This window comes from Peromyscus eremicus, chromosome 11 (assembly GCF_949786415.1).
Source record: "Peromyscus eremicus chromosome 11, PerEre_H2_v1, whole genome shotgun sequence".
NCBI lineage: Eukaryota > Metazoa > Chordata > Mammalia > Rodentia > Cricetidae > Peromyscus > Peromyscus eremicus.
Window position 1 is genome coordinate 11,146,456 of NC_081427.1, and position 24,373 is coordinate 11,170,828.

At 40.0% G+C, this 24,373-nt stretch overlaps 1 protein-coding gene across 1 annotated transcript in view; it reads right to left on the bottom strand.

The window, feature by feature from the left end:
• Dnah5 (dynein axonemal heavy chain 5) overlaps positions 1 to 24,373 on the bottom strand; it is a gene marked incomplete at its 5' end in the record, with an annotated part of 220,050 nt that overhangs the window by 66,374 nt on the left and 129,303 nt on the right. The window contains 8 exons of the mRNA XM_059276732.1: positions 1,005 to 1,181; positions 1,332 to 1,446; positions 3,476 to 3,707; positions 8,127 to 8,394; positions 8,852 to 9,005; positions 15,161 to 15,291; positions 21,205 to 21,377; positions 22,542 to 22,740. Coding sequence (XP_059132715.1) covers positions 1,005 to 1,181; positions 1,332 to 1,446; positions 3,476 to 3,707; positions 8,127 to 8,394; positions 8,852 to 9,005; positions 15,161 to 15,291; positions 21,205 to 21,377; positions 22,542 to 22,740 — 1,449 coding nt within the window. The remainder of the gene's footprint in view (positions 1 to 1,004; positions 1,182 to 1,331; positions 1,447 to 3,475; positions 3,708 to 8,126; positions 8,395 to 8,851; positions 9,006 to 15,160; positions 15,292 to 21,204; positions 21,378 to 22,541; positions 22,741 to 24,373) is intronic.

Genomic DNA, 24,373 nt, shown 5'->3' on the forward strand with positions numbered 1-24,373 from the left:
GTGCAAGTATAGTATAGAAAGTCAGAGAGAAAGAGAAGGCAAAATCTTCATTATCTCAATAGATAAGAAATGTGTGTAACATTTACTCTTGTTGTTTGTGATCCTAAGAACTAAATCTAAAGCCTCACATATCCCAAGCAAGCATGGTTCAGAAATGCCAAAAAAAGAAGAAGGAGGAGGGGGAGGCGGGGAAGGAGGAGGAGGAGGAGGGGAAGAAGAAGAACAAAACAAAACAAAACTTAAAGACTTGGATCAAAAAGGACTTGGAAATTTCTCAGGCATCATGTTAAGAAAGTAGTAAGAGAACAGACTCTCCTTATAAAGCAATGATCCATGCCCAACTGAGGTCAAATAACTCGAGTTAGCAGTGAACATACAGCATGATTCTGTTGCTTTTCTTTCATCCACTTCTAAGCCAAGGATCAATAGCTTAAATGAATAGATGAATAGAAATGAATTAATAGTAATCTTTTCAGAAGAATTCTACAATCGATTCTTCAACGCTGACCTGTCCTATAAGTCATTGTCTAGCTCATGAATCATATTATATTTCTCAAAATATCATCTCCTTTGTCATTTATTATTTCTTTTACAGCCACACAACTGCACTGACTGGGTTGGAAGCCACTCTGCCTCTGCCATGAGTGGGCCGCATTCAATCTGTATTCTTTATTTGGATGGTTCACAAACAGACTCAGAGGAAGCTTCATCTCCTGTAGCAAACCCACTTCAAAGTCCTCAGTGAGTCAGGAAACATTTTGGAAACTTCATGCAACTTTCCCACTGTCACACAGACTATTAATGAAAAGGTTGAAGTGATAACCCAAGACTCTTGGCCGCTATTCTGTGACAGGGCTCATTATTCCTTAAAAAAATGAGCCCGAGATGGTAATCTGTCTGTGTGAGATCTAGCGGACTGATAGTTTCTGCAGGCACAGTGGCGAAAGCTTTTGTCTGGCCCACCTCCCTTCCCTGTGAGCACCTGCCACGTCCCTCAGAGTCACCTGCAGTGCGGCTTCCGCTTCTTCTAGAGCTGGCTTTGCTGCCTCTAGTTTCTCCTCAGCGATGGCTTTGTCCTTGGAGATGCTGTCTACAATGGCCTGGGCTTTGTCCTTCACCTTTTGTACCTCAGCCTTGACCTTCTCAGCAGCCTGTGCTTTCATTGTGACTTCTTTTAAGACCTAATGGAATAGGGGGGGGAAAATTCATCAAAGTTTACAGGCAACTTGGTTACTGATTTTATCCACTTATCCGATTTTCATGCAGAACAATAGGCGGTTTACTACAACAGGAATGAATAAACATCTGCAGGCCCATGGCCATCCACCTACTGCATCAGCTTTGTCGTTGGCCACTTGCAGTTCCCTTTCTTTCGCTTCCAATTCTTTGCTCAGGGCTGCCACCGACTCTGAAGCTTCTTTCAGCTTTTCCAATCCAGTGTTCATTCTGGGGTTGAAAAATCCGTGCAAGCGATGTTAAAAAATTGTAGCAAACACCCTTGTTCTCCAGTGTCAATTCACCAGTAATAGTAATGAGGTTGTGTTTAAAGGAAGAGTGCGTAATAAAGAAAACCTAAGAGGGCCTCACCTAGGAAGTACATCTAGGTTGAGTTCCACACTCACAGAATGTCTTTCATCAACCATATACAGGAAGGGAATGCAGTAAAACATGAACAACAACCATAACCTAGATGACACCACCCCGGGCCCAATAACAATGAACTTCAAATGTTGGGGGAAGAAAAATAACTTGCATTTTTCAAAACAGTCCAATGAAATCAAAAGAAGAAAGATCTGCACTCAAGAGATAAAGTAAAAGTTAAATGAGAATAGGTATGAACTAGCTACCTGCATAGACCTGAAATAATGTTCTCTAGAAAATGAGAGGCCTTGGGCCATTTAGTCACCAACTCATGGATCCCTTACACATAATCTAGTCTCCTACCTGGGGATTCCCTTACATATAATCTAGTCTCCTACCCGGGGATTCCCTTACATGGTAATCCTGGCTAGTTCTGGTTACTTTCTGGAAGAAACTGTGAATGTTGAGAAAAATATAGTGCAAAGCAGTGACATCTGCATTCAGACTTCAGGAACACAGGCTATTCACTTTGCTGTGACCATAACCATCAACCTGACACTTCTACCATGGTCACACAGGGAATATGAATGTAAAGGATAAGAGGATGTAGAATGGGAATCTGTATTCTCACTTCCCTTCCACATCTATTATATAATTAGATCAATCAATATCATAAAAAGTGGCAGTCCATATAAGACACCTGGAAATTTCATCACATTAGGCAATAATAAAGCCCCTCAGGGAGCCCAGAATAATCCTCCACGAGACTCTAGAAGAGGATTCCCAGCCTCAGCACTAATGACTTTGGGCTGATGATTCTTTGCTCAGGGGGCTGCCCTAGCCTCTGTCTTAAGGTGATACAACATTATGAAAACATCTCTTACATTCTAAGAGTCTGGAACTTTTGCTGAACCTCACAGCCAGAGTTAATAATATACCTTGAGGTCACTTAAGACTGACTGTGTAGTCTGCCTGATTGTTTAACCTGTCTTTAAACAAAATTTAACAACAAACCTTCCTTGCCTTGGACTTTGTATTTAATCAACTTTTACAATCTAAGCGAGTGCATAGCTTTAATCTTAAAATATGTACTTTTCTATGCCCCTGATCCATAGAGAAATGCATATCTATGATATGGTAACAAATGCTGAAAATAGCATTTTAAAAGCAACACTAAATGATAAATATTCACCATAAATGCTGGAAACAGCATCCCGATATTAATTGATGGTATTTATTTGTTTGTTATCTGGGTCAGTTGGAGTTAAACGAAATCAGTGACTTAATACCTCGGAAAACCCTGTTAATGATTTCTATAAAGTGTCTCTCATTCTTCCCCATTTGATTCTTTCTGTGCTGTTCAATAAATACAGAGCAAAAGCCCTTTGTGGGGGACAGACATGGGCACAGGGCCAGACAAGAGACAATATTCAGGCAGGCGTAGATTCAGACGCAAACAGCAGACAGATTATAGACAAGAGAGATAATGAGAGACACAGAAAGAGAAGTAGAGAATTCAGTCTGAGTTCACTATTGACCAAACTACTCCAAGGGGAAGTGCTTAGGGTTTTTTGTTTGGTTGGTTTTTGTTTGTTTGTTTATTTGTTTGTTTGTTTGTTTGTTTTTTCTTTATGCCACACTGATACATTTTTGATAGAGTGAGGCTATTATGAATGCATTTGAATTGATGCAGTTTGGTGGCCCATGTGAAAAACTTGGCCTCACTGTCCCTTGAGGTGGCAATTGTGTTGACCTCACACTACCCTAACTTTAGAACCCCAGTTGTGACCGCCAATATTGTCTCTGGTCATTTCAAAATGTATCCAACCAACAACTTGGCTCCGGGATGAGAACCAGTGCTTCAAGATGACTTTTATTTGACCTTCCCACTCACCTATTGGCCAGGCTCTGCACTTCCACAAGTTTTTCTCCATATATGAACTTATAGCCCTGAATAAAGGAGAGGTACGATTTGGGCGTCACATGGGTAGAGCGCCGGAACCTCTGGAAATAATCAGCACATTTCTCAGCCACCCCGTCCTGAAAGGAGCCCATACACTGGACGACTTCCTTCTTGATTTCCACACTGCAGTCAATGTTATAGGATGAGAGGAAATGCTCCGACACTAGGAAGAATAAAGATGGCAGTGTATCAAACAGGCACACCAATGGCCCTTCTCAAAGTTGCCTGGCTGTGTTTAAAAGACAGTCACTTCCTAGGTCAGCACACAATCTCCATTGCCCCAAGTAGAGATATCTCTCAGGACTTTGAACCCCAAGCCTAAGACAGCAGCAATTTCATTGTTCTTTTCATATAAAACACTATAAAAACTTCAGGCCTATCATCATTCCTTGTTTTCTGGAGCTTGTGTAGAGAAGCCTCCTCTGCAGAGCTGCAGGGTCCAGTGGCAGCCAGCCTGCTTTATGGGCTACATAAGGACAAAGTGATTCAAATAACAGACATCAGTGACCTTGCCACTCAGACCCACGTATTAATCATTTATTATTCTTTTGTTAACTCTGAGCCTGTCAATCCTTTAATTCCTTTCAACTCTGGCTCCATCTGTCATGTGGAAATGTTTATTACTACATTTGTTTGTTTGTTTTTTTTTAATGATAGTCATCTTGCTCTTAAAAGCAGTGACTGGACATTTGTGATCACACCTAATTTACAGCATCCTTCAGCTGTTTGGGTAAAAATCACCTATTAGAGACTTTTACCTTGCCCACAGGATCTAACAGTGAGTCAATTGTTAAGACACATTTTTCCATTATAATAACAAGCCAGCTCTGGGAATGGTAGGAAACATCTTTAATTCCAGTACTGAGGAAGGAAAGGCAGGCGGATATCTTGAGTTCAAGGCCAACCTCGTCTACATAATGAGTTTCGGACTATAGTGAGCCCATGCCTTAAATAAAAACAACCCAAAAGAATAAGCCATAAGATAAGATCAAATCTATTATGTCACATATGTGCTGTGTTCTCACTGTCTATCCATCACTGAAGTGGGTGAGAGAGAACTATAAAACATACTCTTCAGTCCTCAGAATTTTTCAAGATTATGCATAACGTATCTTTAAATTATGGCATGCATTTTAAGTGTCTTATAAGAAATACCCTATATATGTGAGTTGAAAATAGAAATATAACTACTGGAAGTAGGAAGGAAAGAAAAGGAATCAAATGAGCCTGAGGCTGGCAGCACAGACATAAAGAATAATGGCCTTTTATCACTACTACCCAATCAGTAAATTTAGCTCTCCGTGGAAGAGAAGAGACCATTCACCAAATTGCTTGAAAATAAAGTTGACTAAATACTAAAGGGCAATAAATTAAGGTATCTGTGTTTCCCAAATAAATTAATCAGATACTATAATGAACAGCTCAAAGTCCAATCAGTTTAAATCTAGGCATTGGAAACATGAATTCATAACTATGACATAATTTTTACTTATTAATTAATTAATTAATTTAAATTAATTAATAATGCAGTGTTAGGCATGGAGGTCAGGGCCTCACATATATAGGCAAGTGCCCTACCACGGAGCTACATCTTCAGACCGTCTAATACATTTTTAGAGGTGTTAAACCAAGATGCCCACCACTTACTTCAAACTGCTTTAGTTGAAATTATGGGATGGGTTCTAGAAATTTACCATTATTTTAAAACTTCTTTATATTCCCTATGTAATGAATGTATTTGAATGGACAAAAATCTCTCAGTGAAAACATATACTGGAAAGATGCTTTCTATTGTAAAACCCATGAAATCCTCAAATGGTCCCCAAAGCTGGCTGGTAGCTGGGCACTAGAGACTGCATGCTGGTGAGTTATCCTGAGATGAGATACACTGATCTGTATTGTTTAATTTTACCTGCTCCAGAGGTATCATTAAAATAAAAAGGAAAGTTCTTAGATTTCATCTCATTTTACTTATTTTTATTCCAGGAGGGACAGAAAGACAAGTGGCTACATGAAGGAAATGTAATCCTTACTTAAGTTTTCTGATAACATAAGTAATAATAAACATTCCATGGTGTTGGGCAGGGGTGTATATAAGTGAGAGAACACTTGGTAGCATAAGCTAGGCCCTAGGGTTTTTTTTGTTTTTTTGTTTGTTTGTTTGTTGGCTTTTCAAGACAGGGTTTCTCTGTGTAGTTTTGGTGCCTGTCCTGGATCTCGCTCTGTAGACCAGGCTGACCTCGAACTCACAGAGATCCGCCTGCCTCTGTCTCCCAAGTGCTGGGATTAAAGGCGTGTGCTACCACTGCCCTGCTAGGCCCTAGGTTTAATCCCAAGCATCACACACACACACACACACACACACACACACACACACACACACACACTTCACAAAAATACTATGATTGATAAAGTAATACAAAATCTAGTATCCAATTTCTGAACTTTTTTATGTGATAAAAAGCACAATCATTTAATGCTCTTTTTTTGGGTAATATTACCTAGCATCTAAATAAAATGCTAACACAAATACACAAGTGAAAAACAAGTTAAGTATCCCTCATTTAAAATGCTTGTTGTTATAAAATCAAAATATTTTTAAGTAATAAATCATTGCTCAAAATGTTTTAGATTTCAAGGCATTGGAGATTTTCAGATTAAGGATGCTTAATCTTTATTCCCAAATTTTATAGCTAGAGACAATTCTAAATTTAAAATTAGCATCCTTAAGACAACTGAAGTAACAATTTTCCTAGAAACCTTTTCATTAATTTTCTTTGTGTATATATGTATGTATGAGTGTGTATAGTGGACGTGTGTGTGTGTGTGTGTGTGTGTGTGTGTGTGTGTGATGTATGTGCAGGTTCACACACTCAAGAACAAGTGCAGGGACGTGAAGAGGGCATTGGAGTCCTGCTTTATTACTCTCTGCCTCATTTCTTTGAGACAGGATCTCTCACTGAACCTGGAGCTACACTGGCAGCCAGCATGCCCCAGCGGGTCCTCCATCTCCCTCTACCCAGCACACACACATACAATGGCGGGATTGCAGAGATACGTACAGCCATATCTGGATTTTTAAGTGAATCCCAAGGATTCTCCCAAGCCCAATTTTTCAAAATACAATAAATAACAACGTAATCTCTGTGTGTACGAAAATACTGGTTATGTATGTATGTAAAATACCTTTGCTTCAAATACCTGTTGATGAAATTCTTCTAAAATGTTGTAAGGTAAGGTATTAGTAAGTGTTTAATTGCTGACTTCCCAAAAAGGATTTTTATATTTTTTAACAAGAAATGAATCATTTTGCATATGTCATTGTAATTATTTTACCTGTTACTAGGACTTAAATGTCACTAAATATCCATATAGTATACAAGCCACAGATTTTATTAAACTCATTTGAAGATATCAACTCAAGAGCTTACTGGCTATGAAAGTTTCAAACTATTTAAATGCCAATGACAGTATGTAAAATGTAGATGCTATAGATACAGGAAGGCCAAGAAAGGGGGAAATTTTAAAAATATTTTTTAAATGTTTGTAACACAAAAGTATCAAAGGATGTGATTGGGTCTTGACTAGCTTTGGTACTTGGATTTAAAAAAAAAATGGGAGATGAGTTGTGGAAAGGATTAAAGGACAAGATGGCATTTCTAAAGATAGGAGAGATGACATGACAGGATAAAGAAAGACTGTAAATAAGTTAAGGCCAAATTACGGGAGGAGGACGAATGGTAACATGGCCTGATTCATGCATTCAACACAATACCATACATTGAGAGCGCTGAAATTGTCAACAAGAATACATCACCCTTGGCATCATGGGGGATTTCACCTAACAGGACTTAGAAGCACAACCCAACAAATACCCTAAGTGTAGATCACAAACTTTGATCAAGGCAAAGTCTTTGGGTAGCATTGAAAACTGAGGTCACTGGAGACTTAATCAAAGAGGCATACATGGAAGGCTTCACTCGCTGGCAACCACATTTCAGAATTAAAAAAAAAAAAAAAGCTACTGTGCTGTGGGATGGTCTGTATGGCAAATGTGTTGCTGATTGGTCAATAAATAAAACACTGATTGGCCATTGGCTAGGCAGGAAGTATAGGCGGGACAAGGAGAAGAATAAAGCTGGGAAGTGGAAGGCTGAGTCAGAGAGACATTGCCAGTCGCCATGATGAGAAACAGCATGTGAAGATGCCGGTAAGCCACGAGCCATGTGGCAAGGTATAGATTTATAGAAATGGATTAATTAAAGCTGTAAGAACAGTTAGCAAGAAGCCTGCCATGGCCATACAGTTTGTAACCAATATAAGTCTCTGTTTACTTGGTCATGTCTGAGTGGCTGTGGGACTGGCGGGTGAGAGAGATTTGCCCTGACTGTGGGCCAGGCAGGAAAACTCAAGCTACACTACTGAGTTAAAAAGAGCAACATCTTATAGCAAAGGTCCTCCAACACTGGGCAGAAGTTGTTCAGTCCAGTGCAGAGACAGCTGCTAGCAGAGAAAGTAAATGAATAAATAAGAAGCCCCTGTGAACGAGAACACATGACAGGGTTATTTCCACCACACTAACCGGCAACTAAAGCATCCTTGGGCCATCGGCTGAACCAGTCAATTGTGCATCCTGAAATAAGGGCAGGGAACTTCAAAGCTCGGTTTCGAAATTTCTCTCCAACAGGTGAAAAGCAGAGCACAATGTGAAGGTTCCCTCGGACCCTGCTCATGAAATACTCATACAGGTTGTCATTAGTGGGAGGGCGCTTGGGGTGTTCCTTTTTCATGATTGACATCAGGTCACTGTTAATCTCATCAATTTCATCCCGAGCAAATAAGTTGGAGACCTCAGAAAGAAATACAAGTATATAAATTCAGCACATACATATAAAAGGAAATATAGACTCAAAAAGTCTAAGATTATCCTCCGCTTGTTCTTGTAAGTTCATTTTTAAATGAACTTAAAATTTTCAAGATGGAATACATCACATCTTAATGCACATGGATGGCTCTATGGCTAACAGTCACGGTGCTAAGAGAGGGAGGATGGACACACCACAAGCCCAGCCTTCCGAGCCTCCCTCCCACTCAGCCCATATTTCTCTTCACTCTTTTAAATGCCTAGCTTCACATCTTAATTGGGAGTTTTATTCTTTAGAAACCTAATAGAAAAAGCCATTCTTCATGCTGATGGCCAAATTTCTAACAACATTAACTCAAATCTCTAAAGGAAGAAAAAAATGGAGAGTTCTACACTGGAAGGAATCTAGAGAGGCAAAGGTATGAAAATAACTGAGCTCCTACCTCTCCTGATGACAGAACATTGTTCATGTATTCCAAAAATGACTCATCTTTAATCTCATTGTCTGTGAAAATGAAAGTGATTCCTTTGCCTTGATGGCCAGCGGTCCTGTACAAAACCTTCAGGTCTTCCATCAGATTCAATGTGTTGTAGGATCTGAAGAAACACAATCATTGTGTCAGTCACTAAAATAGTACTGTGGGAAGGCAAGAGCCTTATGCTACCTAGCCAACCAAACAATGCTGGTTTTATTCCATCATGTGGATACATACTATCTGTGAGTGTGAGCTAACTGATTCTTTAACTCCATACTCCACAGATACTGTAATTAATGTTTGGGTACACAAAAACATCCCCAAAGGAAAGTTAAACCTGAAACCAATATAATTTAACAGAAGCAAATATCATTTGCATACATATATGTCATGTGACTGTGTGCAGATACCATTTTGAAAACACATGTTGACAGGGGTAATATTTGTTGGACATAATAAATAGAATGTTTATCAAGGGCTAAGTATCCATCTGCAAAGGACATATTAGAAAATACCTCATAGATTGAACTAAACTAAACTAAATTGATTCAAGCTTTCATGATATAGGAGAGAGAAGCCGAATCATGACCCACAGTGCCCTTCTCATCTCTCAAAATCACTATTATCCTCATTTCTTTGGATTCCACATAAAAGAACTAGTTTCAGAGCAATCAGTACATTGTTTCAGACTAGCTGAAAACATTTGAAATACACCCTATCATAAATCTCCTTTCACTCCCCAAAGCAATCCTCAGATAGAAGTCATCCTACAATCAAGAAATGCTAGAGCAGTCTCCACACAGAATAGTACTGCCAAAAGCATTAAAAAAAATTTCATTTCTGGAGAGTTAGATTTATTAAATTATTCTGTGTGTGTGTGTCATTAAAACAAACTCAGAACTCATTAGTAATTTGATCTTATGTTTTAAAGATATTAAATAAATAATTAACATCTAAACTCTGTCATTTCTAATATTCATAAACTAAATCTACAATCATAATCTCAGTTATGGTTTCTATTGCTGTGATTTAATAAAAAAAAAAAAAAAGACCAAAAGCAGGGCAGGAACTGAAGCAGAAGCCATGGAGGAATACTGCTTGCTGGCTTGTTCCACATGGCTTGTTCCACAGAAGGCTGGTCCCTCCCACATCAATCATTGGTCAAGAAAATGCTCTATAGACTTTCCTACAGGCAGCCTGGTGGAAGTATTTTCTCAATTGAGGTTGCTCTTCCCAAATAACTCTAACATGTCAAGTTGACAGAAAACTGACCAGGATAGTCAGATATCAATATTTTTAGAAGTCTTTAGAGAAGGGCCAAGTGATCATAAAACAAAAGTATTTTAAAGACACCGTCTTCCCTTTAAAAGGGGGAGGAGAATGCCTCTCAGTCAGTAAAGCATAATACAAGCCACAGGACCTGAGCTCCATCACCCAGAGCCCATGTTTAAAATAAAAATGGGCACAGTGGGTGTAGAACTCCAATCCTAGTGCTCAGGAGACAGAGTCAGAAGGGACTGTCACTTGCTGGCCAGCTAGTGTAGCTGAATTGATAGCTCTGGGTTCAGTGAGAAAGTCTGTATCCAAAATCTAAGATAGAAAGCAGTGAGGGAAATGCCTGAGATTGACCTTTGGCCTCCAATGTGTGTGTGTATGTATGTGCGCGCGCGCGCGCGCGCGCGCGCGCGCACACACACACACACACACACACACACACACACACACAAGAGGGAGAGAATAAGAGCAAGTGAGAGATAGTGCGAATCTCATCTCATCCAGCTTCTTGACTGAAAGCAGGAAATTACTGCCCTCAAATAGTATGAACAATGGCTATGTATCCCAGCTGGCAGGCTGCTCAGGTCAGCCTTGGCCACCCATCTGTGGCTTATGGAATTAGATGGCATCTTTAAAGCTAAGAAAGGTGAGGAAGACCTTGCTTTCCCTCATGTTGGTAATGGATCATTTTCAATGTGACATGCAGAGGAACCAATTTGTCAGCATGAGAGTTGTAGGTGTTTACTGAGCCATTGGGTTGCAGTAGGAGTCACACTTGACTAGACACCTGGATTGATTGCAAATCCTGCAGTGCAATCAATTCCCCTACTCTGTCTGATGTCCAGCAATTCTCAGGCTCTCTGAACTCCAGCTGCAAGATGGACTACTGCTGCCTGACCTCCTAACAGACTTCTTCAGAAGATTTGATTAGCTCAGATATGCAAAAGTGATTTGAAAACGTAAGGTTTTGTACTAATGTTGGTGCCAAATATGTGAATCAAATCTCCTTCCTGTGCAGGTTTTCTGTTTTCCTGGCTTGGCTTCTACACACAGACTAAAACTGTACACATGGTAACCCAGGCTATTTCTGTCATCCTACTACATGCATTAAACAGTAATCTTTGGATTTATTCTGCAAGGAGAGTCCTATAATTCAGACCAAGTATGACAACCTCAGCTTGGGTAACACGATCTCCAACTCCAATATTTAATAACTTTCAGCCTCCAAGCTAGCAGGTACATATGGGTCTCCCTCAATGAGACAGGTCAGTGGCATGTTATCCCTGGATGTCAAATAAGCAGAACTTCCTACCCCCACATGTCTGAATTAATTGCTAATGATTTCATTTCAACTAAACTTCCCAAACTGGCTTTACGAAACTTCATTTTACTTCTCTGAGTCACCCCTACTTACCTGTTCATGTTCACTGTTCACTTACTAATTCTGCCTTCTACTGATAACACACACACACACACACACACACACACACACACACACACACACACACATCTGACACAACTTACCTGGAATTCCCTCTCTTCAGGAATAGGGACTATCTATATAATTATCTATCCCAAAAACATGATTAGCAAGTAGAGCTCCAGTCTGCTAATAATCTCCTGGATTTCCACCCTCCATTTCTCCCCTCTCACTGTCACTCCTCATGGCAATAGTATGTCTTATTGAGACCCTTAAAATGGCTTTATAACTATATCAGTGTTGTTCTTTCTATCCATCTGCCAGACATACAAATCACACACACACACACACACACACACACACACACACACACACACACACACTCCTTTACTGGCAAATCATCAGTGCTCTCCTATTACTCTATGGTGATCTATCAATTCCTCATTATACCTTCAATTGCCTCCACGACTCATGCATTCCCATTTGCCATCTCACATTGCACACTCAATCATATTTGATTCTTCCAGGGATCAAAAGTAACATGCCATGAAGTTAACTTCAAAACGCCAATGCTTTTACCTAGAAACTCCTGAACTTTTCTTCTAGAATTCCTACTCAGATGCAGGTTTCATTTTAACATCATTTCTTCCAGAAACCTTTTACTGCTGTGTCTGCATTTATGTTCCTGTTAGACACAAACGGTACCTCCAGAGCATATTTTATTGAAATGCTCATCACTTGTCTCCTTTGAGTGGCTATAAGTTCCACAATGACACTGGCTAGAGTTATCTGTGCTATTCACTGGTCCAGGACTGTCTCCCAAGGGCCCGTGTATTGGTGGCTTGGTCCCCAACCCATGGTGTCATTGGGAAGTGATAGAACCTTAGGGGAAAGTTTGGTCACTGGGCCTTGACGAGGCTCTTGCTCTTGACGAGGATATTATGATATGCATGTGCTGTGGGATGTTCTGTATGGCAAATGTGTTGCTAATTAGTCAATAAATAAAACACTGATTGGCCATTGGCTAGGCAGGAAGTGTAGGCGGGACAAGGAGGAGAATAAAGCTGGGAAGTGGAAGGCTGAGTCAGAGAGACACTGCCAGCCGCCACGATGAGAAACAGCATGTGAAGATGCCGGTAAGCCACGAGCCATGTGGCAAGGTATAGATTAATGGAAATGGATTAATTTAAGCTGTAAGAACAGTTGGCAAGAAGCCTGCCACGGCCATACAGTTTGTAACCAATATAAGTCTCTGTGTTTACTTGGTCGGGTCTGAGAGGCTGTGGGACTGGCAGGTGAGAGAGATTTGTCCTGACTGTGGGCCAGGCAGGAAAACTCTACCTACAAATGGCGTCCAACATGGTGGCAAGAGTTTCCACCTAAAACCTGAGAAAAAAAGATTCTAAAACGGAGCTAAAAACAGTTCCTAATTGTCTCTCTCAAATGAGCGGCAGCTGCCGGTTTGAGCTACTGGTGGGTTCCTAGCATGCGCGCTGGACCTGCAGTATGGAGGGAATGAGGCCTCCACAAGTGGCACATTAAGCTGCATGGTGGATTTAGCCTTTGCAGGTACAAAACAAAAAAAGAGTTTTCTGGGCTACATGCTGCTTGGATAAAAGCATAGACCCATGATAGCTCCCAGAGCTGGTGGTAAATGTAGCCATGTTGGGAAGCTGAGATTGGCAGAGCCAGCAGCCACAGCTGCTGCAGTTTAAAGCAACAGATTCACAATAAGACAGATTCAGATGTAATAGTTTAAATGTGTGTAAAAGATACGTAGGCTTGAAAGAGACAAAAAAGGTGATATATAGAGTTATAGAAACAAATACATAGTTTTTAAAAATAAAGTCTTTAAAGAGACAGTAAAGGTAGTATAAAAAATAAGCCACATAAAAATGGATATTACACAGAGAGTCTGGATTGTGTTGTCTTTGGGATTTTTAACTGCAGAAAAACATTTGATTGTAAAAGCTGTTGAGTTAAACCAATATATATATTTTAAAGATATCTTGACTTCAAAATTTAGATGTAAGGATATGTTACTTTGGGAAAGAGTTTCTGCTTTTGTTCCCACAGAAAGCCAGAGGCTATGGATTTGTTCAAGATTAAGACACATCAGATTTGACCAGCCAAGACCCCCTGAAAGGTCTCCGATGACACCATGGCCCAGATGATCCAACATCCAGAACCATTTGAAGGCAACTGGCTAAGATGATACAGCCTCACAGACTACTCCATGATCCTAAAATTTTCTTTGTGTCCCCATAAGATACAGCGCCCCCCTCCAGCAGGAAGTAGTAAGAGAAGCTACGCCCACATTCCCAAATTATATGTAATTTTACTTTGTTAAGGTTAAAACCTTCCTTTTTGAAGAAAAAAAAGGGGGGGAAGTGCTGTGGGATGTTCTGTATGGCAAATGTGTTGCTAATTAGTCAATAAATAAAACACTGATTGGCCATTGGCTAGGCAGGAAGTGTAGGCGGGACAAGGAGGAGAATAAAGCTGGGAAGTGGAAGGCTGAGTCAGAGAGACACTGCCAGCCGCCACAATGAGAAACAGCATGTAAAGATGCCGGTAAGCCACGAGCCATGTGGCAAGGTATAGATTAATGGAAATGGATTAATTTAAGCTGTAAGAACAGTTAGCAAGAAGCCTGCCACGGCTATACAGTTTGTAACCAATATAAGTCTCTGTGTTTACTTGGTCGGGTCTGAGAGGCTGTGGGACTGGCAGGTGAGAGAGATTTGTCCTGACTGTGGGCCAGGCAGGAAAACTCTACCTACATGCATGTGTTCCTGTTTCTTGTCCTCCATATCTCCATCTCTCTTTCTTCTCTCTGTCTCATTCTGTTTCTGTCTCTCTGCCTCTTTCTGTCTCTCTTTCTCTGTGTGTCTCTCTCTGTCTCTCTGTCTCTCTTTCTGTCTCTCTCTATATATGTGTATCTCTTGCTCTCCTTACCTATTTCTTTCTCCTTCTCTATTTCCATGAGGTAGGCAGTCTTGCTTTACCACATACCCATGCACAGTCTATCATGATTTTCCCTCACTGCAAATCCATAGACAACAGAGCTAACCATTGTTTAAAACCATGAGCCAAAATAAATCTTTCTTCCTTAAGTTGATTATCAGTTATTTTTCCCCAAGTAACACAAAGCTAACACAGTCATGTCCCCTGAGACAGTGTTCAGTATCTCCTCAATATTCAACACTTTAGTGTTTGCATGTATAAATTTTTCATCTATTTTTCATTATATTAATATTGCTGAAATCTGCATTAACACTTATGATATATAAATGCCTTCTAAAAGATACAAAAGATACAATTAGTGCTTATACTACATAAAACATAAAAACAAAGAAGCATCGATGCTCTGTAGTGAGAGGCTGAAATGTTTCAAAAGCAGGTTACTAATAGAAAATGTTCTGGTCCATGACAAAGGGTAAAAGGGGAAGACGTGTCAGTATTCGAGGAGGAAAACTATTGTGATTCTTAGGGTACATAAGAAAATGCATTCTTAACTGTTGGTGACCTCTGAGAACCTTTCTTCAAAATCCATTTTATGGTAACATAAAAGCTCTTACCTTGTCAGAGTGATCTGGAAAGAGGTATAGCCAGCGATGAACGAAGCCAACCTTGTCAGGCTCTGTTTTCCTGATCCGCCCACACCAACCAGGAGGGCATTTCCCTGAGGAGTGCGAATGACTCGAGAGATCTATAACACAAAGCAGAAAAGACTTGTAGCTAGAGTTTTCTTGCCTGTAAATTCCCCATTATATTATGTACTCGATGTAAAAATAAAGCCAAATACAACTAATAATTGATGGAAGAGGGAGAATTAGCCTCTCCCTGAGATGAGACCTCTTCTTGGTTATCTGATACAAAGTGGTCAGCCCTGAAACCACACACACACACACACACACACACACACACACAATGGATTCGGAAGCTTGTTGTGTGTGTGTGTGTGTGTGTGTGTGTGTGTGTGTGTGTGTGTGTGTGTGTAATAATCAAAAAAGAAGCCAACAATTTGAGAATGGAGGGACATTAGAAAGAGTAGAAGGAGAGTACCTAGGACCAATACAAGGAAGAAATGGAAGGGGAAATGATGCAATTCTATTTTAATTTAAAAATGTATTTTAAAATAATGAATTTTTAAGGCAAATCATTATTTAGAAGACAAAGGTGGCTCAAGGTCAGAAGACAGAGCCACACTGCTGAAGGCAATGGACATTTCTGCACTGTGACAGCACTCGGGTTGCACTATCAGGTGGCACCTGGTGGGTGAGCCCTCAAGATCCCATAAGGTACCAGCATCTTCCAGACTGTGACTGGCTCTGTTCACAAGTAGAAAAATGAAAGGAGACCTTGAGGTGTCCTTTTAGTATACGAAACCTAAAGAAGGCTGCTAGGAAAGACAGCAGGAATGTTAGAACAACGCTTATCCTTAGAACTCAGAGCATGCCCCTGACTGGATTATGCTCCACATGTGAAAACAGAAAGCTCAAATCAAAGGGAAGAAAACTACCTAAGAATAACAGAGATGATGAAAGGAAAATGTGCATAGTCCTCCTACTCCTTGACAAGATGGTGATACCCAAGGTTTCTGTCAAGAAGTGATGAAAGGTGGGTCAGGAGTCTACAGCACCCTGCTCAGTAGACACAGACCATCCCCATTCCCCCTCCTGGGAGTCATTCATTAATTTAGCTTTCCTGGTATAGAATGAAGTGCTCCCATCAGGCTTCCAGCTCTTTTAGAGAGGATACAGCATAGAACTCTGGACGGTCTTTTCACTTTATGCGCTAACCTTTTCCCTCCTAAAATACACATTTAATCTGGAGTATTGTTGTAAAAATTGCTTTTCTAAGTCCAATGACAGTGAGAAGTGAGGGCTGAAAATAGGTCCCCTAGAACTCTGGCTAGCATTCCTGAGGCTTTACATCCTGGAAAGGGTTTGCTAAGCACACGTCCTCAAAACTTTCTTCTCTTAGCTCAGTGTGTTCCATTTCTGCTTAGAATACCACTGGGTTTGCAGCCAATTTCCAAAAATTTGAACATGTGGGAAATGAGACTATGCTACCTGCCTCTATATGATCCTAGAACCTGAGGACAGATGTGTGCCTCAATTTTCCTAGTTTTCTGCTCTCAAACTGTGACTCTATAAGTCACTGTGGGCAGAGGGCTGCCATGTGTCCCCTCATACCTTCCCTTGGTGTAAATTCAAAATGCTGACACAAGACAGATGAGGAGCAACCAGAACCACACTAGACCCTACTTCCCTTGGTTGCCACTTCACAATGATGAGCCTGTCCTTTGTTTGGTGTATATGAATATGTTAGAGGCTTATGTGAATTTTTGTGTATTTGGCATTAAGAAATCTTCATTGTATTTTTACCTAGAATTGTCTAAGGTATTAAATTCATGTTTCTATTTCAGTTTCTGCCACAGGATAAATCATCATGACATTAGAAAGATGAACACACATGTGAACAAGCAAAAAGAATGTGTTAATGTTAAAGTGGAATTAAAACACTTATCCTGTTAAAATCAAAGAAAGAGCACTCCAGGGAGACCCTTCAGTGGGGCTCGTTTGTCCAAGGTTTGGACTAGGATTAAGGTGTTCATATTTTGATTTCACTAGCAAATCTGTAAAAATTAGTGACACCCATTGTGCCAGACTCTGGCACTCATGCTCCCATGGGGGAGAGGGACCGGATGGTGGGAAATGAGTGAGTATCTGAGCAAGGAAGCAATGGTAACAGTGTGAGCAAGGAACTCCAATGGGAACATCACTGCCTCAGAGAGTTGAGGCCAGGTGTGGGGCTTGAAACTTATCTAAGTCTTGGAAGATGACTTGAAGTGTAACAGAGAAGGGGCTCGCTGGCTGAGCAAGGAGACATACACCATAATTTTATCAAGAGAATAGAGTGTTTGAGGCTAGCCTTTGATTCATAGTTGAGTACAGGACCAATTGGGCTACACAGCAAAGACCATATCTCCAAAAGCAAAGCACAACACCAAAGAAGGAAGGAGGGAAGGAAGGAAGGAAGGAAGGAAGGAAGGAAGGAAGGAAGGAAGGAAGGAAGGAAGGAAAGGAGGGAAGGGAGGGAGGGAAGGGAGGGAGGGAGGAAATAAGGAAGGGAGGGAGGAAATAAGGAAGGGAGGGAGAAAGGAAGGAAAAGGGAAGGGAAGGAATGGAAGGAAGGGAGGGAGGGAGGAGGCAGAGGAAGAGACATGGAAAAGCAAAGATGCTGGACGGCAGCTGAGACACAAATTCCCAGAGTCAGCAAAAGGCCCGAGGTGGCCCCACCAGGGTTGCAAACGGGAAATAGTAGGGGGTGAGGCTGCAAAGTATTGTTTGGGAACACACTGGGGACTTGTTTAAATTCCAGATAATTTGTCGGTGTTCCGTGTGTGATCGTCTTCCAAGCATTTTATCAGGAAAGACTGAAGTAACTCAGAGGAAGTTTGCCTTCATGGAGCTCATTGTCCATAGTGAAGAGATACCCAGATCAATGGCCCAGAATCCACACTGATGAGGTGTTCTGGAATCAGACACATCTAACCATTAACAGTCCATTTTTCTAAATTATATACTAGGTAAATTGTTGTCCATGGGTTGATTGCAATATCAGAACCTAAATTATGATAAACCACTAACAATATAGTTAAACTTTCATACACACAAAAGATATATATATATCTTTGGCATGTTTATTGTTGTTGAAATCTGGCAAGGCCTCTACCCTGCAGAGAACTACAGGCAACTAGGGAATACTGAGAGTGGGAGAAATAGTCTTCCCAGGGAAGAGCGTACCAATTGGTTATCCAACACTAAATGGTCAGTTCTGAAAACACACATACAAGTAACACTATTCAGGCTGAACAGATTATAATTGTGAATATATATGCAAATTCATACCTATATGAATTTGTTGCATGTAACAACAATAAAATTAATTAATTAATAAAAAGAGGCCTTGAATTTGAAAGAGAGCAAAGGGATATATTGGAGGGTTTGGAGAAAGGGAAGAGAAGGAAGAAATAATGTAATTATATTATAATCTCAAATTTTTTAAATAATATTAATAAAGATACATAGAACAAAGACATAGTCTGTGCATTTTCACAAATAAAAGAGCTGGACCTCATTTCACAGCACATTTGGTTGCAGGTTTTACCTCCATCTGACTCTGACTTTTGTCGTGTACACACACACAAGTGTTAAGGAAGTGTCAGCTTAGAACACAGTGAGGAATGCACAATTTTGTCTCAAATGTTCTGGACATGTGTTCTTTGACCAATTCCAAAGCAACCAGGCTAAAGGCTGAGAGCCAAAGAAAATACCTCCAAGCTAGGGCACTGTGCCTGCAATGGTGTGCTCAGATAGATGAAGAAGAGCTTGTAATTTGTATTGTAAAACAGAAAATGAAGCAATTTCACAGGTCTAGCAAAAATAAACTCTTTAGCAGTTTTAGGGATGGGTAATCACAGGCCAACCAGACAACGTCTTCAGCAGGCATTTAGTCATGACATCACCATTGGCAGAGCTCATTCATAACATGTGAAGTGTTGGGGAGGTTTTTTTTGTTTTGTTTTGTTTTGTTTTAATTTCTTTATCCTCCCTTTCTTTTAACTATTCAATATTGCAGAAGTTCTATCCTTAATGAAACATTCTATTCTTTTTTTTTTTTTTTTTTTTTTTTTTTTTGTTTGTTTTTGTTTTTCGAGACAGGGTTTCTCTGTGTAGCTTTGCGCCTTTCCTGGAACTCACTTGGTAGCCCAGGCTGGCCTCGAACTCACAGAGATCCGCCTGGCTCTGCCTCCCGAGTGCTGGGATTAAAGGCGTGCGCCACCACCGCCCGGCGAAACATTCTATTCTTAATCAACTATAAATTTGAAGTTCATTTCACACTATTATTTATATTAGTATTTGGAAGAACACTGGGCCTCATCATTCACTCCAGACAGACGTCTCTAAGAATTCAGAGACACCAAATTCCATCCCTCATGCTAGGGAGACCGGATCTATGAATCATTTTTCTGTCTTCTCTTTGTCTCAGACTCACTTCAGTCCTGCAGGGAGATCCTTGCCCTCATATGGAGAAAATAAACAGGGGAGCAAACCCCAATCCACAGGACCAGCTCCTCGGTTAAGCTCTCAAACCGACTCCACTGCTCAGATCTTGTAACCACTAGAGAGGGAAACCTGCATCTGTGAGATCATTCTTCACGGTTAAACCTAGATGATGGAAGACAAGCCACCTGCTTTCTAACTGAAAGTGTGTAACAGTCTGAAAAGTGACCGCTGTCCACAAAGGAAGGAAATGGATGACATCTGATAAGTGGCAAATCTAATGTTGTAAATAAATTAGGTCGTATAAGTTTCTAGGCAAAAAAATATATATCTATATTTTGCTTCCAGCATTTAAAAAATGACCAACTCTCTCATATACCAAAGTAGGATGGAATTCTACTTCCCTGGTGGAATTCATTGTAACAGAATTTTCACCTTCTCAAGATCAACTTTTCGCACTGTTTTGTTTTGTTGTTGCTGCTTTGTTTTTATCTTATTTTTACAATTATTGTCTTTGATTATAAAATACATGTGATGGCTAATATTTATTTTGTAATTTGAGTTGATTTATAGACACCACTGAAATATCCCTCTAAGTGTACTGTGAAAGACTTTCTAGATTAGATTAATTGATATAGAAAAAAAAAAACATCCTAAATGTGGACATCATCATGCCCTGGGCTTGGGTCCTAGACTACATAAAAAGTGAAAACCAGCTGAACACCAGCATTCCTTTCTCTCTCTGCTCCCTGGCTGCAAACGCAGTATGACCAGCTACCTCAAGCTCCTGACACTGTGATAGACTATTCCTTAAAACAGTAATCAAAAAAACAGTCATCCCTTAAGCTATTTTTATCAGATACTTGGCCATAGTACCTTTCCAGAAAAGCAGATGATACTACCAATGCATGTAACAAAATTTACTAACACAACTAATTAAAATGCATAATTGAATATTATTAAGTAGATGTACACTGTTGTGCAACCATTAGGACCACCTACTTCCGTATTTCTTTTCTTCCTGCAAAACTAAAATTCTACTCATTTAAACACTGACACCCAATTTCCTTCTCCATCCAGCCCTGCATTCTCCATTCGGCTTCCTATCTCTGTGAATGACTACACTGAGTGCCTAATGTGAGTGGAATGCTGTGGCATTTGCCTGCCTCACTTATTTCACTTGATGTCCGTTAGGCTTACACACCACTTCAGAGTGCTATTCTTTAGATGATGTAGAAATAAACAGACTTTGTTCTTTGAACTCAAATAAACCACATTCATCCTGTGTAACAAAAACACTGAGCCAGAAGCTGAATATCAACACTGAATAAAATTCTCACATCGCACATTGAAAATATACAGGCACTTATTTTAAGCCTATAATGTGTGACATGTTGCATTCAGCTTAGAAATTCAATGTAGCAATGTAACAATGAGTTCACTTTTAAACTGAGTATTCTCCTAAGAGGTGAAAATGAAGGAGGGGGGTCATTCAGGGTAAAGCCAAGCGTCTGTCACCTGGGTCACACTTCTTGGTGAAGTGACTGTACCTTGACTAAGTGGACCATTGCATCTGTGAAGAACACCATGTCCATGCCAGTGCCGCGGATGCTCTCATTATAGAGCTGCAGGAAGACACTCAAACGCTCTTTCAGGTGATGAAGGGATTCAATTGGCTCATAAAGCTTTGGTATTTCAGCATCAGTCTCCTCGGATGTTTCACCTTGGCAAGAAGCAGTAAGATTCCTCAAATCGCTGAACTTGACTAACTCTGCCTAAATTAGCACACTCAAAGTGCTACAATTTAATATTAATGTTTTTCATTAAAATACAGTACTGTAAATTTTTAAGGAAACAAAAGCAGACAATAGTAGAAGTATTAGGATTTTCATAATCATAGGCGTATAGTTCTTTCTTTTCTAGAAGGAACCGGTTTCAAATGATATTTTTTTCATATAATTTAGTGAGAACTCACAATTCAACACTGTATCTTAAAGAGCATGCTAGAGACATGAGCCAGCTAGTTAAGATGAAAATCAAAAGAAATAGAGACTTAACATCAAAAATCTTGAGGTCAAGAATTACATGACTTTTTTAGGAGGAATATAAAGAAACCCTCTCATAAACGTTCAACTCAAGCTTCAACAAATAAAGTGTTTTGAAGTCACAGGAGGTTAGGCATTTCCCTGTGGCCTTGCCCTCTCCGCAGATGGAGCAGTTATACTTTGCTCCTTGAGAGGCACAATCTATCTAGTCATCCTCCTCAGAGGATATGAGATACAGATGAGTAAAATGAACACAGAATAGATTCTAGTCATTTCTTCAAATGGCCTCACCAGACTTTCTATGTGCTTGACTTGATTTACAAAAAAATGTACCGCTTCTTTCCAACTGCAGAGGACAAAGTGGTGTCCTTTTGTAGTTGTTACTCGGAAACTTTCGATGGATCACACATTTTGTTACCACACAAATCAGAGACACTGTAGCCATGCTCAACCATTTAGGAGACATAACTGCATTAGCCTAGAATGCCCAGTAAGTCAGTGATGGCTTTGGCTCCTCCAACCTTCCAACTGTTGGGATAACAGGCTTGTGCCCCGGCTCCCTGCTTATGAAGTCTAAAGCTTTATGTGTGGTGTGCAAGCACTGTACCTCATAACTGAGCTATAGCCCCAGTGCCAACAGCCCTTTATATATGAAAATTGAGCAAAAAATCCATCTTCAGTTTCAGAAACAGTTTTTAAATTAATAATAATGTTCATTTAAAAACCAGTCAGTAATTCACCTTTAGGAACTGAAGCCCTGAAAATGTACCAATCTTCTATCATTAGCTCTCCCTTCAGGGACAGCCTTTTGGGGAACTTCAAACTCCTCCTCAATCATTTACCTGTAGCTTCTGGTGCATCCCTCAAGAAATCCACGAAATAAGCATCAACTCCACAATCCACCACCAGTGTTTTCTCTTCATCAAACTCCTCCTTGACCAAACTGACTAAAGCCTTATCAAACCAAGTCACATCACTAGACATGGTGAAGCGGTCAGCTATCACACGTTTACACTCATGCTTCCACAGCTTGAGCAGTTCCTGTTGAAGGCATAATTAAATGAGTCATTAATCCTGACTGGGCCACAGTTGAGATGAGATTTCAAGTGATATACCATAGAGCTTCATCTCTCTGGCTTATAGATCAGATACACCACTTTAAAAATACATACAATACATTTAAAATGCCCATATTCCAATTTGTATTGATTTTATTCAAGTATAATAAGGAGAAATCAAATTTATTCTTTTGTGGTCTAAATTAAAAAGAAAATATCCCCACATAAAAAATACTACAAATTTATCAGATTAATCAACAAACTAATTGACGTTGTGTGAAAAGGTCTTCAATTGTTATTAAATCGGTTACAACATTTCCTTTCATGGGCCATTAATAGTGTAATGTACAGTGTATGAGCAACTCTTATATGTGTGCAATTGAGATCTACAAAGGCATATTTAATTAGCAGAAATAAGGAAAATTTGTTGCAAATATAAATCTGGCATATATGAAAAAAATCAGGGACCAAAATTCACTGGAGAAATTGATTAAACAACAGTCCTATTCTAGTCTAAAAAAAAATTTGCTGAAGCTCATTATTTGGTTTAAAATACTAATAGAAATTTCTTACCTTTCAAGTCAGGTTTTGTTACTAATGACAAAAAGCTATTTGCTTTCCAGAATATAAAAGTTTCTGTTAAGAGAAAGTTTACTATAGCATCAATTGCTAAAAATTGTTTGTATTCACTTAAAATAAGTGACAAGAATGGCTAATGAAGAATAGTAGATGAGAATCACATTCCACAGTTCCATTAATTTATCAATAACACCGAGAGAGGAAAATGCAACTTGAGAGCAGGCCAGATGGCTGAGAATGTAAAGGTGCTTCCCCTGCAAGCTCGATGTCTTCAGTTGACCCCTGGAAGCCATATCAAAGTGGAAAGAGAGAACATACTCCACAAAGTTGCCTTCTGACCTCCATATGGGTGCCATGGCATGCGTGTCCGTGTCCGTGTCTGTGTCCATGTGTGTCTGTCTGTCTGTCTGTGTCTGTGTCTGTGTCTGTGTCTCTGTGTTGTGTCTGTGTGTCTGTGTCTATGTCTGTGTGTCTGTGTGTCTGTATGTGCACACGTCCATGCATGCACACACCTGCACACACACAATAATAGTACATTTTAATTTTCATAAATCAACTTGAAATGTTCACTGTTGCTAAACTCAATGTCAGTTTTGTCAAAAGGATTATGAGCTTTCCCCAAGACTGTCTAGTTTTCAAAAGTTAGCCAGTGTGGCTGCCTATTGGTGAGCATCTGGAGCAGAGATGAAGGGATGTGACAGTGAGCACCAACATGCTTACCGACTATTTGTTAGATGTCTGCCCTCTGAGTGTTTCTGTAGCCAATACTCCTGAAGCAGTCACCAAACTATGTCCCCAGATCCAGAAAGGCCAGGAAAGTGGCACCTGTGACTTAGCCTAAGGACACAGGCATGCTCGGAGGGTAACAGACATATTGGGTTTTTAAGCTATTGTTCTAGCTTGAAGGAAATTCTTACAACACAGGAACTGTCATATTCACATACATCTACAAGCGCTCATTTTGGTTTTTGTATTAAATGAATTTTCTACTCTGCTGCCTCTTTTTAATTGCAGCAGAATGAATAATTCTTTTACTT